Source organism: Dermacentor variabilis, chromosome 11, assembly GCF_050947875.1.
Source record: "Dermacentor variabilis isolate Ectoservices chromosome 11, ASM5094787v1, whole genome shotgun sequence".
In the NCBI taxonomy this organism is placed as follows: Eukaryota; Metazoa; Arthropoda; class Arachnida; order Ixodida; family Ixodidae; genus Dermacentor; species Dermacentor variabilis.
In genome coordinates this window covers 68,671,034-68,688,330 of record NC_134578.1, presented here as the reverse complement: position 1 = coordinate 68,688,330, position 17,297 = coordinate 68,671,034, and the positions used below count along the sequence as shown (strand labels likewise).

Here is a 17,297-nt window from a genome sequence, read left to right as displayed (position 1 = left end):
GAAACTCGCGACAGCTTTGTTGCAAGCGGCTGACAATTTAGAAAATTAAAAAAAATTAAATGCGCTGAAGTGTTCGCATCGAGCATTTTGGAAGAATATTAGTAGCTGTCCTCAGGCTGGTGGCTTCCTTTCTTCACAACGACAAAAGGATATCTGCGCCGAAAGCAGCACCAAGCAGCATCACGACACAATTTCCAGCTGTACTGTAGTAACTTCCGAATGTGCTGTTCCGTAATTCTACTGTACTGTAATTGTACTGTATTTCCGTTTACTGTAATTTCCGCGTGTACGTTAGTACCCTTTTCATTCGTTTAGTTCATCTACTCGCTTTTACCTTTACCCACATTTTATGCATATCACATTCTCCCCATTTCATATAAGTTTATAGGGGCATTGCTTTCATGGGCCTTCCAACTGTTAGCAGTTTATCATTATAACTGAGAGTCGCGGGGCTAATGTGGGTTATATACACAAAAATTGATGCAGAAGCCATCGATGATGATTGTCAATCTACGCGAACAGCCTAAATGAACGAACGAATGAACGAACGAGTGAGCCATTTCTTCTGCCCCTTACTGCAAATCAGTTGTGCAACAGTACCACCCTCCTCCTTCCTCCCTCCCCGCAACTCGGTTGCCTGAGAGCACATACCCTTTCCTTTGGCACGTTTGTATCGTAACTCCGACCACCGACCCACAACCACCGTCGTCCATCAACCACCACCGACCGTGGACCACCGCCGACCACGAAAACAGGTGAAACAGGCAGTCACTTTTAAAAACCAGGCTCTGAGCTTACATCTTGACCCGAAATTTCAATGTGAAATTGCTACCTCTGAGCTCCTCCCACCGACAGCAAATACAATTTTTGCATGGCTTGCGTGACGTCTCGAATTGAGGGGCAGCTGTGGTTGTCTGCTCGGAAATATTTCGAAACCGTGTGCGCACCATGCTGACAGGGCGCATGCCCGCGAGTGCTCGAGCAGAAACCACACTTGGCGAGAAGTTGTAGGCTGGACGTGCAGATTTCTGACGCGAAGTGTTCAGAGCGCAAGTCCGAAGCATGTCAGCCCTAAATTTCGCCCAACGTTCAGCTCCATCGGGACTCACGTTTCGTGGGCTCTTTTTGGGAGGAACGACGTCGGACTTTCCTTGATCCGCCCGCTGTGGCAGCAACTACAAATCAAGGTCATCGCCAATGCATTATGCCTACGAGTCTTTAACTTGTGCGATAATAAACTACCAAATCGGAGAGCGCCTGCTGAAACTATCTGGGGCAGATGCCGAGACGCACGTACGAGTGAGAACGAAACCAGGAAGAATGCACTCATATATATGTATATTGCTACTACACCAAATGAGCTCAAGTTCTGCCATCTTGCTGTGGGACGCATACAGTATACGGTTTAACATACAATGCATATTTCAAGCTAGCTCAAAAATTCGGCGGTTTCTCGGGACACTCGGAAAACATCGCATATATGGTGGTTTGAAATTCCGCAATAGCAATTTATTGCAAGGACCGTAGCTACTAATCTGCACAGTTTAAACTCTGCACACATAGAAATCGCAATTACGCGTTATCTCCATTTCTAATAAATTTGAATATGCGCGAAATTTTATTCTCTGTGGTACAGCCGGCCGACTATCTGCGCAGTTCGTAAAACGGCTATAACGCTTCGAATCGCTTGTAGTGCAACTTATTTACTGCAAAAGGCCGTGAATCAATTTCAATTTCAATCAATCAAATTTTCCCGTGAATCACCAACAAAGTGACCCTCATCAATGAAAATGTACACCCGCTTTAAAATTTAGCGATGTAGACATCATGAGGGGACACCAACAAAAGCAAACTCGATTTTTTTAGTCCAGTTTGGTAACATATTGCTAGGTATGTGCTAACGCTTCGTACCATAAAGTACAATTTAGCCGCCAAAATTAAGCTGCCCCCCCCCCCTGTTCCCGAGGACCGGGGTGGGGGGGCAGAGGGGGCGGCTCAAGTACCTCCTGTGTCATGTTGGCGACGCGTACACGCATGCTATGTTCGAAACCATATTTTTTAAACCATGTTGTGTTCGACACTCCGGGTTTTTTTTTGTCATCCTATGCCATATGCCACTGAATTCGTAAGATTGAAGCAACAATATTGTGGCAGTATAGACGCTATAATCTCAAGCAGTTAACTTGTGTGTGCATTGTGGCCCGATTTAATTTTCACATTTCGCACCGTTGAGATGTCTGTAACATGTGAACTTTGTGCATATTGCATTTGCTTATTCAAGTTCAGGGAATTACTTCGGCATATCATGGCTGCTTGTTTGTTGCATGAACGATGCTTGTGTATTAAACAGAATATACATTAGCTGTGCAGAAAGCTGGCATATCAGACCAGTACATGCCAATGCGGACGATTTGCAGCACATAGTACTAGAGATGAGAAATGTTTTAATTATACTGAACGACATCCAACTTATGCAAGGTAAGCTGCAGAACTAGTTGTGGTTTACTCTTGCCTTTCTGTGTGTCTGATGGTCTGGCATGTCTGTAACCTGCCTTTTGTTCTTCATGTTGCTCTGCTAATGCACCCAGATGCGTGCCATCCTGGGCTTCAAGAACTTGGAGGAGGAGAACAGCGACCAGTGCCCGTGTGGGGAAAATCTGCGTGAGGCACTGGGTACCATGCACGAGGACCTGGTGCAGCGGCTCAAGGCAGCCTCCACGGTTGATGAGGTGGCCACAGAGGAGGACGCTGACAGCAAGAGCTCCCTGCGCCAAAAGCTCACGTCCCTTGTGAACTGGGTGAAGTCGCAGGAGGAGACTGGTGGAGAGGAGAAGGAGCACATCATACTTCCGGAAGGTGAGCCGCTTTCGTTTTCTCAATTTTAGTGAGAATTCATTTTCAGCAAGCACAATATGGCTCACGCCTTCATTGGTTCATAGCGGAAGTGACTACTGCTAGGCCTAGTAGGGAAGTGGACATTCGGTTTCAATATTGACTTTGTTGAATTAAACAATGTGCAGCAAGTGTAAGGCCAATAGCCATTGACAAAATTCCATTAACATGGCTATAGCCATACACGATCCATAACCAGCATGAATCACGCATGGCACTGCAGCAACATAACAGAAAGTGGAAAACTCGAAGCTGTCCGTGAAGCTCAAGCACCCTACCTTTTTTGATGTGGCAGTCAATACCCGAATTACTAATAGTGGGTAGCATTTGTGAAAAAAATTCATCCTCGTTTCTTTGCCAACATTTAATTTAGAGGTGTGCAAATACCGAATAGTAGATTTCAAATGGAATATTGAATTGAGTCAAGATAAAAAGACGGAATATCGAATCGAATATTGAATAGCAGAAAGTTTTTCACAGATTTTAATGCTTACAAATTTCGGGCAAGGAAATATGGTCTTCACATGCTCGACAGTCTCGTAACATTGCACAACAGGAATGTAGCAAGCTATTCGTAGCATCGTAAGGCCAGTCTGCGCGACGGACGAAGTCACAGCGCATCACGCGACTCGATCACCGATGGATGGATAGATGGATGGATGGTGTTTGGATCGCACCGCTGGCGCGAGTTGTTGTGGTCGCACCGCTGGTGCGATCGGTTGGGAACTCGGCGCTGACGCCCGTGGTTGTACCTGGGTCGCAAGCCCCAAGGGTAGCGTTGGCCTGGCGGCCTGGGGTACAACTGGAAGCATCCGAAGGTCCCGGCAAAGCATGAGTCGACTGGTAACAACAAAACAACTTGTTTATTTTAACATCGCAAAGAGTTGGCGGTCAGGTTGACCGAAGTAGAGAGACGGGAGAGCACTTTACTCAACAGAAGAAATCGGAGCCCTCCTTTTGGCGTCCGGGGGCAGCTGTTTTTATACTCTCGCAGTTGAGGGCAAGAAGGAACCCCTCAATAGACGAGCACGTGATTGTACAATGGGTTAGGTGACGCATACTGTCGTAGCGCCGCTGGTCGGGCACAAAGACTGGGAGGAGAAGGTAACTTCTGCTCTCGTAGCGCCTCTGGTCGGGCACAATGGCACATACACTCACACACGCACATGAAGACACGTGGCATCGGAACATGCCTGGAAACGCCTGGAAACGCTTGGCGGGGAGCGTAGCGGCGACGCCGAACGGGCCAAAATGTCTGCCGCTTTGTTGCAATCGCGCCGGCTAAACCGCGCGTCGTAGGCGAAACGTAACAATGGATGTTATGAGCGTCCCCTTTGGAACGGGGCGGTGGGTTGCGACACCAAGCTTACCGCTCCCCGCTTCTAGCGGCGCCGACGGTAAATTTAGGACAGGCGCTGTACGCTCAGTTTCACTGTCAGGTTTGGCGCAATGATTTTCCGCCCGTCAAATATTCTGAAATGTAACGTAGTGGCTGCTGCGAATAGACCTGCGTTGATTAGTCACCAAACCGCAACTTCAGTCGCCAACACCCGATGAAGCAGCGCTAAATACGCTTCATGGCCGAGGGTGAGAGTGGCCGTGACGAAAATTCGCAGCTGGCTGATGTCGTAACAGGCCGCAAGCCGTCGCGGAATGCTTGTCGCTAAATATGTTCGTACGGGCGGCTCATATCAGCTGCTTTCGGTCCCGAGAGCGCGCGTGCAGGTGACGGCTGCTGAAGCGGCGTGAAGTTCGTCGTCGCACATTCAACAGCGAGCTCATCGACGGTTAATCGACTCTATGTTCGCACATGCGTTCGCAGTTTACGAAATACGCGCCGCCGTGGTTGTCGTTCCCTCGGTCCGCGTCGCGTTATCATTTCTACCAGTCCTGTCGACCCGGACGAGAGTTGTGTAACGGCAGAGGCGGCCGACGCGGCGCTGTTGCGCGTCCGGGAGCTGTGTGCGCGATCCCGCATTGGGACGATGTCGCGGAGCGCTCGGAGTAAGCTACCGCGTCAGCCGGGGCGGCCCGTCCGCGCCACGATCGGTTGCTCGGATTGGCGCCAAAAAACAAAGTGAAACGCTCGCCTGGGCGGCATCGAGAACGAGGGGCTCTGCGACGCACGCGACATCTGGCACTGCGCGGGTCACCATATCGAGTGTTCGAAAAATTGAATAGCAGACATTCGATCCGCGAATCGAACTATTCGAACGTTGACTCTTCGATTCGATTCGGTTATATTCTAGGTTCGCACAACCCTATACAATTATTCGATTACATGAACGACACATATGTTAAAGGCTAAGCCGTACATTTCAAGTTGGACTGTCGTCTAAATTGAGCACCGCAAGGTGGTGGCGATGGCTAAATTTGCAGAGAAAGTATACCTTTTTGTCTTCCACTCCGAGGAGTCTATCATTGTGGCTTTCATCCTTCCCTTATCCAAGCGCACTACCAGAGCACTAAGACAATATACCAGTGCTGATTTTTCTGCTCGTTAAAAAAAAAAATTGGAGCGATTCTTTATTTAATTGCGACATTGTTGTAGTATTTTGTTCTGGTTGGCATGTGGGTGTAATTCTGAAACATAGGGGCGAATTGGAACTAAATTCATGTACCATAGATTGTAGCATGAACAGAAAGCCTGTAAATGGATAAAAATGATTTGTAGTCCATCTAATCAGCGCTCTAGATTAATAAAAGGTTACCGATGTGCTTCCTAAGAATAGTATGTATCAATGCATCCTGCCAGTGTTGCTTGATGGGCTTTAAAGCTAGAGGATAACACAGAAACATGAAAGAAAACTAAAGAATGAAGCAAGATGATAAAAGGATAGGAAGACAACAATATCCATTACTCAAGCAAATGGGCATAGCTGCTATTTTAGTTAAAATTAAGACAGAGGGAGACGGAAGTGAGATGTGAAAGGCAGGGAGGGTACATATGAAAGGCAGGCATGGAATTTTCTGCCCTACACTGGGGCAGAGTTAAGAGGAGACTCAAAGATGTAAAGGAATGCAGAGTAAAGTGCAGGCACAAAAAGAGAGCTAGACATTGAAAGTAACACGAACACACACGCACAAACAAAAAGAAAACAGATAGGAGAGCGTTAGAGTCGTTAAGCTGCAGATCACTTGAACTCCAAGAAACTCCAGTAGTGTCTTCATGGCCTTGTGCTGTGACGAGACTGGATGAGTGCGCATTCCGAGATTTTCTGCTCCAAAAGTGGTTAAGGGAAGGAAACCCAGTGGATGGTTGCAGACGATAAGGTTAACCATAAGTGATACGATTAGGAAATTTGCATGCATAGGATGAAAATGGCTGAAGCAGAATAGAGCTACAGGTAACTGTAAATCACCTGTAGAGGTCTTTTTCATACAGTGCGCTTAAACAGTCTCACTACTGCGAATGATGTTGATGTTTACACTTTGTGTGCAGAGATTTTCACCCGCAAGGTAGTCCATGTGGTGGTCAAATGGGCAAAGCAGTCAGAGATCGAGGACCGCGAGGTGGTGCGCCAGATGTTCCGCCTGCTACTGCGCATATACAGCTCAGTCGGGGAGTTGATGAACGCCCTGGAGAACACGTACGTCATCAGCCACCGCAGTCAGGCTGACATCATCAGCGTGCTCAGCCACCTGGGACGGGTGCGTGCCTTACTGCCTGTCCAGATGTCGCCCCTCGAAGAGGAAGTCATGCGCAAGAGCCTCTGGTATGTCTTGACATTTTGTTTTCGTGTTCATATTTTTATTTCATTCAGTCAACTTCTTGTATTTCTGCCAAAAAAAGATAAATACAGTAGAACCTCGCTTATATATTTGAAAAACGCGAGAAAAACGTATTAAACGGGAATACGTACGATCCGAATAACTAAAAAATTCAACGAACTTAACTATTGTTGACATCTGCGTATAATGTGAAGCGTCGTGCGGATCGTTGCGGCACGAGAGGCCGACGCGCGCCGAGCTGGTGGTGCTCTGGCGGCCCGAGGCGCGTTTTGTTGTTTTCTTATTGCGTGGTGTTTCAAGGGGGCGACGGGAAATCGAAGAGAAATCGAGCTGGTGGGCGACGCCGGATGCCGCCGAAGCGAACCGTGACGGCCACATCGTGCCGCCTGCAGCAGGGAACGGCGGCGCCTTTGGATTATCGCCTACTAAAAGCGCGCAGTACGCCACCGGTGGGACTACGCACCACACGCTGTACAACGGGTATAGGTGAAGATGCTTATCACGAAAGGCTTGACAGCGATAACTGTGAAGGAGGCGTGCGACGACCGGTGCGGAGATTTTCTGGCACCAGAATAAGAAACTGTGCGCGCCGTCGTTTGCACGTGAGACGAGCGGCTATAGAGGATGTCCCCAGGTAACTTGGCCCAAGATTTTAAAAATAAAAGGCGCATCGGAAGCAAATCTTCACCGGGGTCGTCGCATGCAGCATTCACAGCTATCATCGCCAATTTTGCTGCGATAAGCATCTTCGCATATCTGTTTCACAGCGCGTGGTGCCAGCGGAAGCGTAGCACACGCTTTTAATGGGAGATAACCGAAACGCGCCGCCGTTTCCTGCTGTAGACTGCGGCCGCTAGATCCCATGTGAACAAAAAAAAAAAAAAAAAAGGCGCGAGGCGCGCGCGATCGAGAATAGTATACAGGTAGTCCCACGTAACTTGAGCCAAGATTTTAAAAATGAAAGGCGCGTCTGAAGTAATTCAGGCAATTTCTCGTTTTCCCCATAACTCACTCATTAATAAAATTTAATTACCCGAGTTTTTCATTATTGACTGAGAACCCCAAGCATGATATGCAGATTTGTAGAGCACCTTCAGAAACTGCCGATCGGGTTGGTTTTTGTACGATACGTCTCGCAGTCTTTTTCCGGGTTGCAGAGAAAGCCCGCGAAATATGAAAGAAAAAATCCACGTGACGAAGCGCTTGCGCATTGGTATAGTGCTGCTCTCAAGCGTGCGTTCGGTAACCAAGGTCGGCCGCATCGCGATTGGCGACGGGGAAGCGGCACGGCGTTCTTTATCACATCAGCGTGCATTTGCACCGTCATCCGACGGGAGCCGACCGTCCGCGGACCGCGTTCGCCGGCTTAACCTCACACGCTTTCACTCATACGGAACCTCACGGCGACGGCAGAAATGCGCCTGGAGTGTCCATATAATTGCTATAGCAATAAAAAATGCCCGAGTTACTATTGGGCAGTGCGAATAATATGCGTTCGGTTCAATTTGCTCCCGACGCGCTTTTCAATTTTAAATTATTGGCTCAAGTTACGTGGGACACCCTGTATACTATTCACGATCGCTCTCGCCTCGTGCCTTTTTGTTCACATGGGATCTAGCGACCGGAAAACTTATACAATCGCAGTCTGCAGCAGGGAATGGCGGCGCGTTTCGATTATCGCCTATTAAAAGCGTGCGCTACGCTTCCGACGGCCCCAACCGCTGTAAAATCGATAGGCGAAGATGCTTATCGCAACAGGATTCTCGGTGATGGCTGTGAATGCCGCTTGCGACGACCCCGGGGAAGATTTGCTGGTACCGAAATGAGAAACAGTGCGCGCCGGCGTTTTCACGTCAGACGGGCGGGTGGGTATTGCAGTGAAGCTGCCGCCGCGGCCAGCTATATTGGGGGCGAGCTCCACCACTGGAAAAGCTGGCGCCACCGTCGGCGTGACGTGCCATGAGGGATCACGTGGACACAGCGGTGTCACCATGGGTGTCACGATCCGCCCGTGTTCGTGAACGAGGGAGGGCTCGAGGCATCCTCCGTTAGATAGCCGCTCGCAGCGTGGTGGTGATGAACGACGACTGACTGACCGAGCAGCTGTGCTCGTCGGTGTTTACTACGGTGCGGTGACCAATGTTGCCTACTGAGCCTGGCAGGCCACCGAGCCTGGCGGGCCAACGAAGATTATGCCTGAGGGGGCGTCACATGCTTGTTACAAGCATGTGACGGCAAATGTGTCAGGCGAATACTTGGGCAGCAGTGGGAGGACAGGTAAACAATCATCCGTCAAGAAAAAAGTGAAGGAGACAGAAAGGGGTATGTGGAAAACAGAGATGCAAACCAAATCAGCGTTAGAGAAATAGAGGACATTTAAGCAAGAAATAGCCAAAGAAAATATTTACGATAACTCTAAGGGAAGCTCATTGTTGTTTGAGGCCAGGACAGGCGTACTGCCGACTAAAGCGTACCGAGCCAGATACCAGGAGGTAGACTTGTGCGGGGCGTGTGGAGAGAGGGAGGAAACGGCTTAACAACTGATGCTTGCAAGCAACTTCACCCTGCAGTTGAATGTAACGGGGAATTATTCAAAGCCTTGGGTTTTAAACACAGTGAAAGTAAAATAGACATTGAACAGGTAGAAATAACTAAACGGAGGCTATCTGATTGGTGGATAATATCAACGCAAAAATAAATGAGTAAATACATAGGTATGCATGCATATAGTACCATTTAAGGCTAGGTGGCGCGCCGCCGCCGCCCGATTCAAAGGGTTGAGCCTCATTCATCCATCCATCCATCGATACAAGCGGCTGCTTCGGAACCGCCGAAGCGAACTGAAAACGAAAGTTAAAAGTCCCACCTGCGCCGCGGCTCTGATCAAGTGGCGATGTTCTCCCGCCTTGGGTACATGTTGGACCGCATTTGAAAGCACTACAATAGGTAGTGGCTGCTTTTGGAGGCGTGCAGCATGGCAGGCTACTGCTCGGTGCCGCAGTGCCGGACGTACGTACGCAACGGAGCTGGTGTCTTATCCACACGTAGTCGCATGACAAGAAGCTGATTGAAGATTGACTCGCGAATCTTATAACCGGCAAACAGCCATCGGCTACAACTCGGGCATGCAGCGAGCACAGACGCGAGCAAGATTTCTGATACGGCGTCGGGACTGCGATGTTCGGTGAGTAGCAGAAAACGCGTACTTAGACGCTCGCCCGCGCCCGCTGCACGGCTGGTGACATGACGCCTTATTTGGTTTGTGAACTTGTTGATGCTAGACACCGGCAAGTTCAGTGGAATGGAAAGGGAGCGATAAGAAGCACATTTAGAAAAAGGCATGGTACATGGTCATGTTTGTGTTATGAATTAATGTACTGGATTTCGAAAAAGAAGCAGCGCGCGAAATCGCACGCTGAGAAGACGGATATACATACAGTGCGGCGCAACATGAGAAATAATGATACTGAAACATATAAGAATTTAGAAGAAAGGAAAGACTGAATCGCCGCGACGGCACATCACGAAATTATTTTTAAACAGCTCTGATATCGTCCATGCAACAATGGTTACTTGTGTACTGTCAAACGCTCAAATGCGGCCTGAAGTAACGTTGGCCTGAAGCTCACGGCCTAAAGCTCTGCGAGCGCGAAAACGCGCTTGCAGAGAAAGCAAAATATTGTGCGCGGACATGCATGCAGACGCGCAGTCGGTCGCTGCGAACCCGTTCGATCACTGCATTGAGGCTTCATTCTGTTATGCTCCATTTGGTTATACAGACAGCCCACTATAAGAACATATTTCACATTAGCGTTTGCCTACCTTTCGCGCAAGAAGCCGGTTCGGGACACTCCGTCGCGGCGACCGCGCGCAGTGGCGCTCACTTACACATTCGCTAAAACGATGGCGTCTGTAAACGATTTTGTGCTTCCAGTTTGCCCAAGATTATTATGTCTACAGTCAAAAACTTCCCTCGTTTTGAGAGTTCTTACAGACATCTTCAGGAGGACTTCCGCGTGGTGTTTTTATTGGGCGCCGTAAGCCAAACCTATGAGGAGCGCGCCGCGTTATCTCTCGTACTACGCAAGGGTGGCGCTTCCGACAGATGGCGACTCCGTAAGTCCTAGCCCCCAATACTGTTCTCGATCGTACGCGCCTCGCGCATTTTTTGTTTACATGGCATCTAGCAGCCGGAAAACGTATCATACGATCGCAGTTTGGCGAAGTACTTAATATTGGTGCCGAAAAATCGTATTTTCCGGGAACGTATGAACAGGTAAAAAATGAGCGTAAGTCTGTTGTGTCGTTTTTTTGTGTTCTCGATTGCGAATGTTGGCGGCGGGAAAACGTACGTAATGGGAATTTATCGCCGAGGTTCTACTGTATATATGTGCACAAAACTTTGTTGGACCCCAGAGCCAGGTCCATGGAACGAAGTGCACATTTTTCTTTTCTAGCAACGTAACATATGGCGCACACAATTTTTCCACAAAAAGTTAGAAAAGATACACAAGAATTTTGCGAGTCAGACATATAGTTGTTCACATATGTAATAGCAGCGCTTCTTTATGCCATTAAAATAAATTAGTTTTAACATTATTCAGAATAGAATTACAAATTAGGATTCCAATAAATTTGCATAATCTCTTACCACAAGCATTTTTGCAGGCAGGCAAGTTGAAGTCGTTGATGTGGGGTCACGTGTTTTGTGTAGGTAATGTAAATACGCTTAATAAAAATGGTTTGTTCTTAACTAAGATTTTGTGGGTGACCTTGCGTTTGTGTACACTGCCGAGTGCCAATGTCCAAAGCGATATAAAGAGAGGTGCACTGTCATCTGTCAATGCAGAGGATGTTATAACTTACTGCATGTTTTTGTGTTTGGCTGAACAGTTCAAATAGCTAGAAAAGAACAAATCCAAATAGCCTGAGTGCAAAATAAATATAGGAAAGAATTCATGTGTTCTTAACAAAATACAGCACCCCCATATGCTGCTTTATTGCACATATTACTGATGGGAGTACCTCAATTCATATTAGATATAAATGTAACTTCTAGATACTTTTAGCAGATTACTTAATCCAATGGGGTATTTTCCAGACTTAGCCAGAAATAGTCATAATCTGCAACTTTTTCTTAGAATAAAAGATGGCCTATTTTGTTCTGGTTTTATTAGTGGTGAGCTTATTACTGTTAAACTACTTTATGTTAAACCTTTTTTGAACATTAACTAACTTTTCATTTAAAGGAGCCTCTAGAACAGATTATTTTTGTACACATGTTACACATGCATGCATGTTTGTGTAAGTGCAATATATTCACTCCTCATTCTTCTCGGCCTTCTGTCAAGTGCAAGTGACTTATCAAACTAACTGAAGTTTTCAAAGTAAATTGTGTGAGAAAATTCGTAAAGTACGATGTACATGCGAGCTGCAGACACGATAGCTTTGGATTGTAATTCAAACATGCTACAAAACGTAATTTTGTCACGTGTAAACTCAAAGAAAAAGCCTCCTTTGGAGGACAAATATTCACATGTATGCTGCAAAAAGTTCATATAGGATAATTTTGGGACATCTGCAGTAGGATATTCGAAACAGGTCCATGTGCGATATCCTTCGGACATCCGTAATAGGATATCAAAAACTGGACTTCCAGCGAATGTCCTATTTGTATCTGAAATGTTGCTTGGATGTTGAGACATGATTGGATGTTCTATGGACAAAGTGTTACCACTGGGGGGATTCTTTGTTGTCGAGGAATACTACAAGTGCAATTCGACTGTTGTAGAGGGCTGTATTTAATCCGTGGGTGAGAACCAAAAATATGCTTGAAGTTTTGGTTCTCAGCCATAGATCCACTTGCTAACGATGCAGCAAGCAGTGTGCTTCACTCACTTGGTACAAACATAATGTGGAGTAATTTCAAATAACTGCTTGAGTATTGCCAGTGGTGCCATTTTCTCAACTCTGATCTCAAGCGCCAGCAAAGCTATGCATGTGACGGATAAGACTTGTTGATGTGCTTTATGCAGCACATAATTGGGCATCACTTCAACAAACATAGTATTACATAATTCCCATATTACTCAAGTTACGCACACATAATTGCTGCAAGCTTTTAATGTGTAATTGGCAGTCTGTTCTTGCCTAGTAGCAATATTTAGCAAACTGATCATTTGCATCACAATGTACTTGGCTAATCGATTCTGACTGAATATTCAGTCATTGAACGTAATTGGATACAGCACAAGGTCAGATGTGGATTAGCTGCTTGTACATGGAAAACATGATTTTATGGCGCCAATAAGACATGGAATAACACAGACACACAGAGCACCAACTACCAACTTATTTATTGAAATGGAAGATGGGGCCTGGTGCAATTCCTGTGCATACACAACACAACATTGAGAGATTACCTGTGCCGTTACATCTGTGCCTGAGTAGCATACAATGTTACTGAGGTATCAGTCACAAACGTGGTACCTTGCTTTTTAATGTAGCATGCCTGCAAGAGTTAACTAACAGTTTTATTAACACTCCTACCCAGTATGGCAACATGCTGTCATGCCCATGTTGCCCACGATGTTGTACGTGGTAGGCATTGTTTGTTTCATTGAGCACTAACAAGAGCTTTTGTGCTGCAGTGAGCGTAACTGAGCTGATAACAAGTGGCAATCATCGTAAACTTGTTACAGCCTGAGAAGGCTAAGAATTGTAAATAAAATAAAAGAGAGGATTATGCATGCTTCAACACTGGCCCTTGGACCTAAAAGGCCTTCCACAGGGCTCCTTGTAAAAGAACTTCTATAAACTATGACCTCTGCTCACTCTAAACATATTTGCACTGCCCCCATCAGTCACTTGAAGGCTGTCATCAGTAAATTGTTCTACAAGATCTTTTCGTTACTTGAACCAAGTTAGAAAAAAAGTAGTAGTACATTTTAGGCATATGATCACAATGGCAGATTGTTCGTAGTCATCTTGAGTATAAACTTATTACAGAGGAAGAGCTTCGTTTCTTTTGCAAATCTTTATGACTCTAAATCAGCAACTCTTTGTGTGTACAGGGCTCTGGTGAACAACCGGATCTTCTTCCAACATCCGGACCTTATCCGTGTGCTGCGTGTGAATGAAAATGTCATGGACGTCATGATCAACACTCTAGGAAAGCGGGCCCAGACACAGTCCTCAGGCCAGGCTCCTGCAGCTGCGTCTTCGCCGGCCTCACCATCTGCACCCGAAGCCACACCGGCCGACAAGGTAAGAGGCAGTTTGAAGAGGTGGTGTGTTGCGATGAAAATACCTGTTTTACAAAAATTCATCATGAAATTAATCTAGGGTCTTACACCATGGCGTCCTTCATAACCCACTGCGTGGCTTCAGGGCATCAAACCCCCACAATTTAAAAAAAAATCCATCATGTTTGTTCCTGCTGAGAATAGATCAGGGGCAGCAAGTTCCATTGAAGATAAAGGGCTAAAGTGCTGCAGATACAAGTGGCCTGCAACTTAAGACCATATTACAACTTAGTGCTTGCTCTTTCATGCGTGCCCTTAAATATAACATCCAGTTCTGATGTTCTGCTTGATGAGCTAGCTTGCATATTGAAGACACAACCTGTTGCTGCACCTTATAATGGTGTGGAATGGGACATTTCAGAGCTGTGTTATAGTGCTAGGGGGCGTTAAGAAACTTCTGTTCCATAACTTCGATGTATTTGCATTTTCCAGGACACATCTCACGAGATGGTGGTGTCTTGCTGCCGTTTCCTGTGCTACTTCTGCCGCACAAGTCGCCAGAACCAGAAGGCCATGTTCGACCATCTCGACTTCCTTCTTGAGAACAGCAACATTCTGCTCTGTAAGTTGAGGAAGCATGTGGAGATAAATGTCACACGACTTGCACTTTTCATTCTTCCTCGCAGCCGATCCACTGTGGTGATATGTTTTCAGTTTAGTCAAATTTCCTGCACACAGAGTAGGTGTATTCTCTGTGTGTATGTGTCATGTTCCTGCGTACAATGAATCATGTCACTGATGCTGCATCAGTGGGGTCAGTGAGATGCCGAAGTTAAGTTATAGGGTGGCCTTTTCCACTACTGGATCTGCTAACAATTGAATTGGTCTCTTACCACAATGCTCGTTGCGTGTTCTCAGACCACTGCACACAGAAGAATATGCGGTGACGCGTTACATGTGAGCTCAATAGCAGACAAGTTGTTGCTCATGATGGGCACCTTACCTGGTTGCAGCACGCCCGTCACTGCGTGGTTCAACCCCGTTGGATGTGGCATACAGCTCCCTGATGGAGAACTCGGAGCTGGCCCTTGCCCTGAGGGAGCACAACTTGGAGAAGATAGCTGCCTACATGTCTCGATGCGGCCTACAGTCTAATTTAGAGCTTGTGGACCGTGGATACCCTGACGTTGGATGGGACCCTGTAGAGGGAGAGCGCTACCTGGACTTCCTGCGCTTCTGTGTCTGGGTCAATGGTATGTTTGCTTCTACAGTAATCAGGCGGTACTAAATCATAAACACATAGCATGTTGTTTGTACTAGCAAAGGTGGTATGTGTTTGGAGTGTTCTGTTCTTTGTAGCACTTATGAACAGTGCAATAGGACAGGAAGAAACATGCATGACATATGTAGCGCCGGCTCCTAGTAGCTTTCCTTGCAAAGTGAATATGCATCAAAGCTTTTCACTGTTTGTGAATAAATCCAGTAAAGACAGCCTTTTAGTTCATCATGTAGTGGTGTACAGAAGGGCAACATTTCTGAAGGAAAGAGGTGTTCCAGATCACCTTTAGTGCACATAGAGTTTTTAGGGGAGCATTCAGGAGCAGGCATTCTTTTTCTCGTCTGCTTCACAGCTTCTGTCTTGCTGCGATGCTCGTGCTCGGCATTGCTCAATTGAAACCAACTAAATTGAAATCTTTAATTGGTGATGTCTTACCCGGTATTCCAGCACGCTTCTCCACTTGACACTCCACTTCGACTCAAGAATGTGCATAACAGCACTGCTCCCCTCTCCTACCGTAGTGGTCACAATGCTTCACTGCCACTCTAGGATGATTTGTGGGTGTAATATTTGTAACCACGCACTTCAGCATATGTACTCGAAAACATAGGAGTGGAAAGGTGTTTCGTAAGCAACCCGTAATCGTAAGCAACCCGTAATTTCGTAATCACTGAAGAGGGATATTGAAAGCAGTTCTCTGTTCAACTGCATGGTGTCACTGTGCTTGGTGTAATTGAGGAAGAGCATTGAGTTGAGGCCCATTTGTGAATGCTAAGGTTGCAAAAAACATGTTCTTTTGTATTTGTGCATGAAGATTTTTGAAGTTGATGCATGTATGCATCATGAAAAACTGCAATTCTTTGCAACCTCTTACGTACCCAGAAAATTGCATTGTAGTGCACCAATTTTCTTACAGCCTATGTTCATTGCTTGTCTCACCATTTAGCACGACAAACTGTTGCATTGCATAGGGAAGCAGCTCATTTGTGTTATCTTGAAATAAATGTTGCAGCTATACATTCCAAACCTCATCATTATAGGTGAGACAGTGGAAGAGAATGCCAACTTGGTGATTCGCCTCCTCATTCGACGGCCAGAGTGTCTGGGTCCAGCACTCCGGGGTGAAGGTCCAGGGCTGTTAGATGCTATCCGTGAGGCTGTTCGCATGTCTGAACGCATCGCCACCGAACGTCTGCAGCAACAGCAACAGGTGAGCGTATGTGACCAATCAGGATTCTACATTGCTTTCGTTGCTTTCGAGTCAATTGGATATTGTGAACTGCTTTGCCAGGTGGGGATCTTGTTCAGACATTACAAGTACTGGCCTGTGAGACCCAGCAGCAAAAAAGAGAGAGTCGCAAGTGCATTTAGGAGTATGTCACTGTGTTTTGTTGAGAACTGAAGCAAGTGAGGCTGATATCCTTGTTATACCAAGAAGGTTAGAGCTACATGTGTCTCATATATTGGATATTGCTAAATTCAAGAGCTCATAGGGAAACTTCTTTTTACTTCTGACAAGGCTTGGTTTAGTCTCTTCATTGCAACAAGCAGTTATCAAGCATGACACAGACATTCTTGTGCATTGGTGAGTATATTACTCTGGGTGCTGTTCGCATGTGGTGGCTTTAGCATAGATGCTGAATTGGCCATTATCCACTCACATCTGTGTCCAACTAGCGCTCTCCCGCTTAAACAGTAGCTGTCCAGCAGTGTTGCTTCTCTGTAAGAGCTGGAAGTGGGTGGAGCCTGTTAAAGGTGATAAACTTTTTCACATTGGTTTACTATTGCTGAGGGAGGCAAAGCACATTGCCAGGCTGTTGTGAGGGAACAGGTGAGAGCATATTAGAAAGCAGTGCACAGTACTCGCACGTCATCAAGACTTGTCTGAGAAGTGCGTTCAGTATGATTCTGGAAGCAATGAGGTGAGGAAAGTGTACAGAGATACATTTTGAGTAGATGTTTATAATTGAGGGACTAAGTAGCGACTAGGGGAGAGATAGAGTTGATGCAGACGTAATCTGTGTTCGAAATGCCACACCAAAATAGTCACTTGGTATAGTATTCGACTCGGTCATGAGCCTGCAACATTTTTAATGGTATAACCACCACCAAATAGAGCATAAGTTCAGGCAAACCTACCCTGTTTGTGA

The 17,297-nt window shown here is 46.4% G+C and overlaps 1 protein-coding gene across 2 annotated transcripts in view; it reads left to right on the top strand.

Moving 5' to 3' along the window:
- RyR (Ryanodine receptor) overlaps positions 1-17,297 on the top strand; it is a 313,565-nt gene that overhangs the window by 166,476 nt on the left and 129,792 nt on the right. For both annotated transcript variants that reach the window (XM_075673606.1, XM_075673605.1), the window contains exons 52-57: positions 2,589-2,856; positions 6,335-6,608; positions 13,698-13,890; positions 14,361-14,490; positions 14,882-15,121; positions 16,188-16,357. In XM_075673606.1, coding sequence (XP_075529721.1) covers positions 2,589-2,856; positions 6,335-6,608; positions 13,698-13,890; positions 14,361-14,490; positions 14,882-15,121; positions 16,188-16,357 — 1,275 coding nt within the window. The remainder of the gene's footprint in view (positions 1-2,588; positions 2,857-6,334; positions 6,609-13,697; positions 13,891-14,360; positions 14,491-14,881; positions 15,122-16,187; positions 16,358-17,297) is intronic.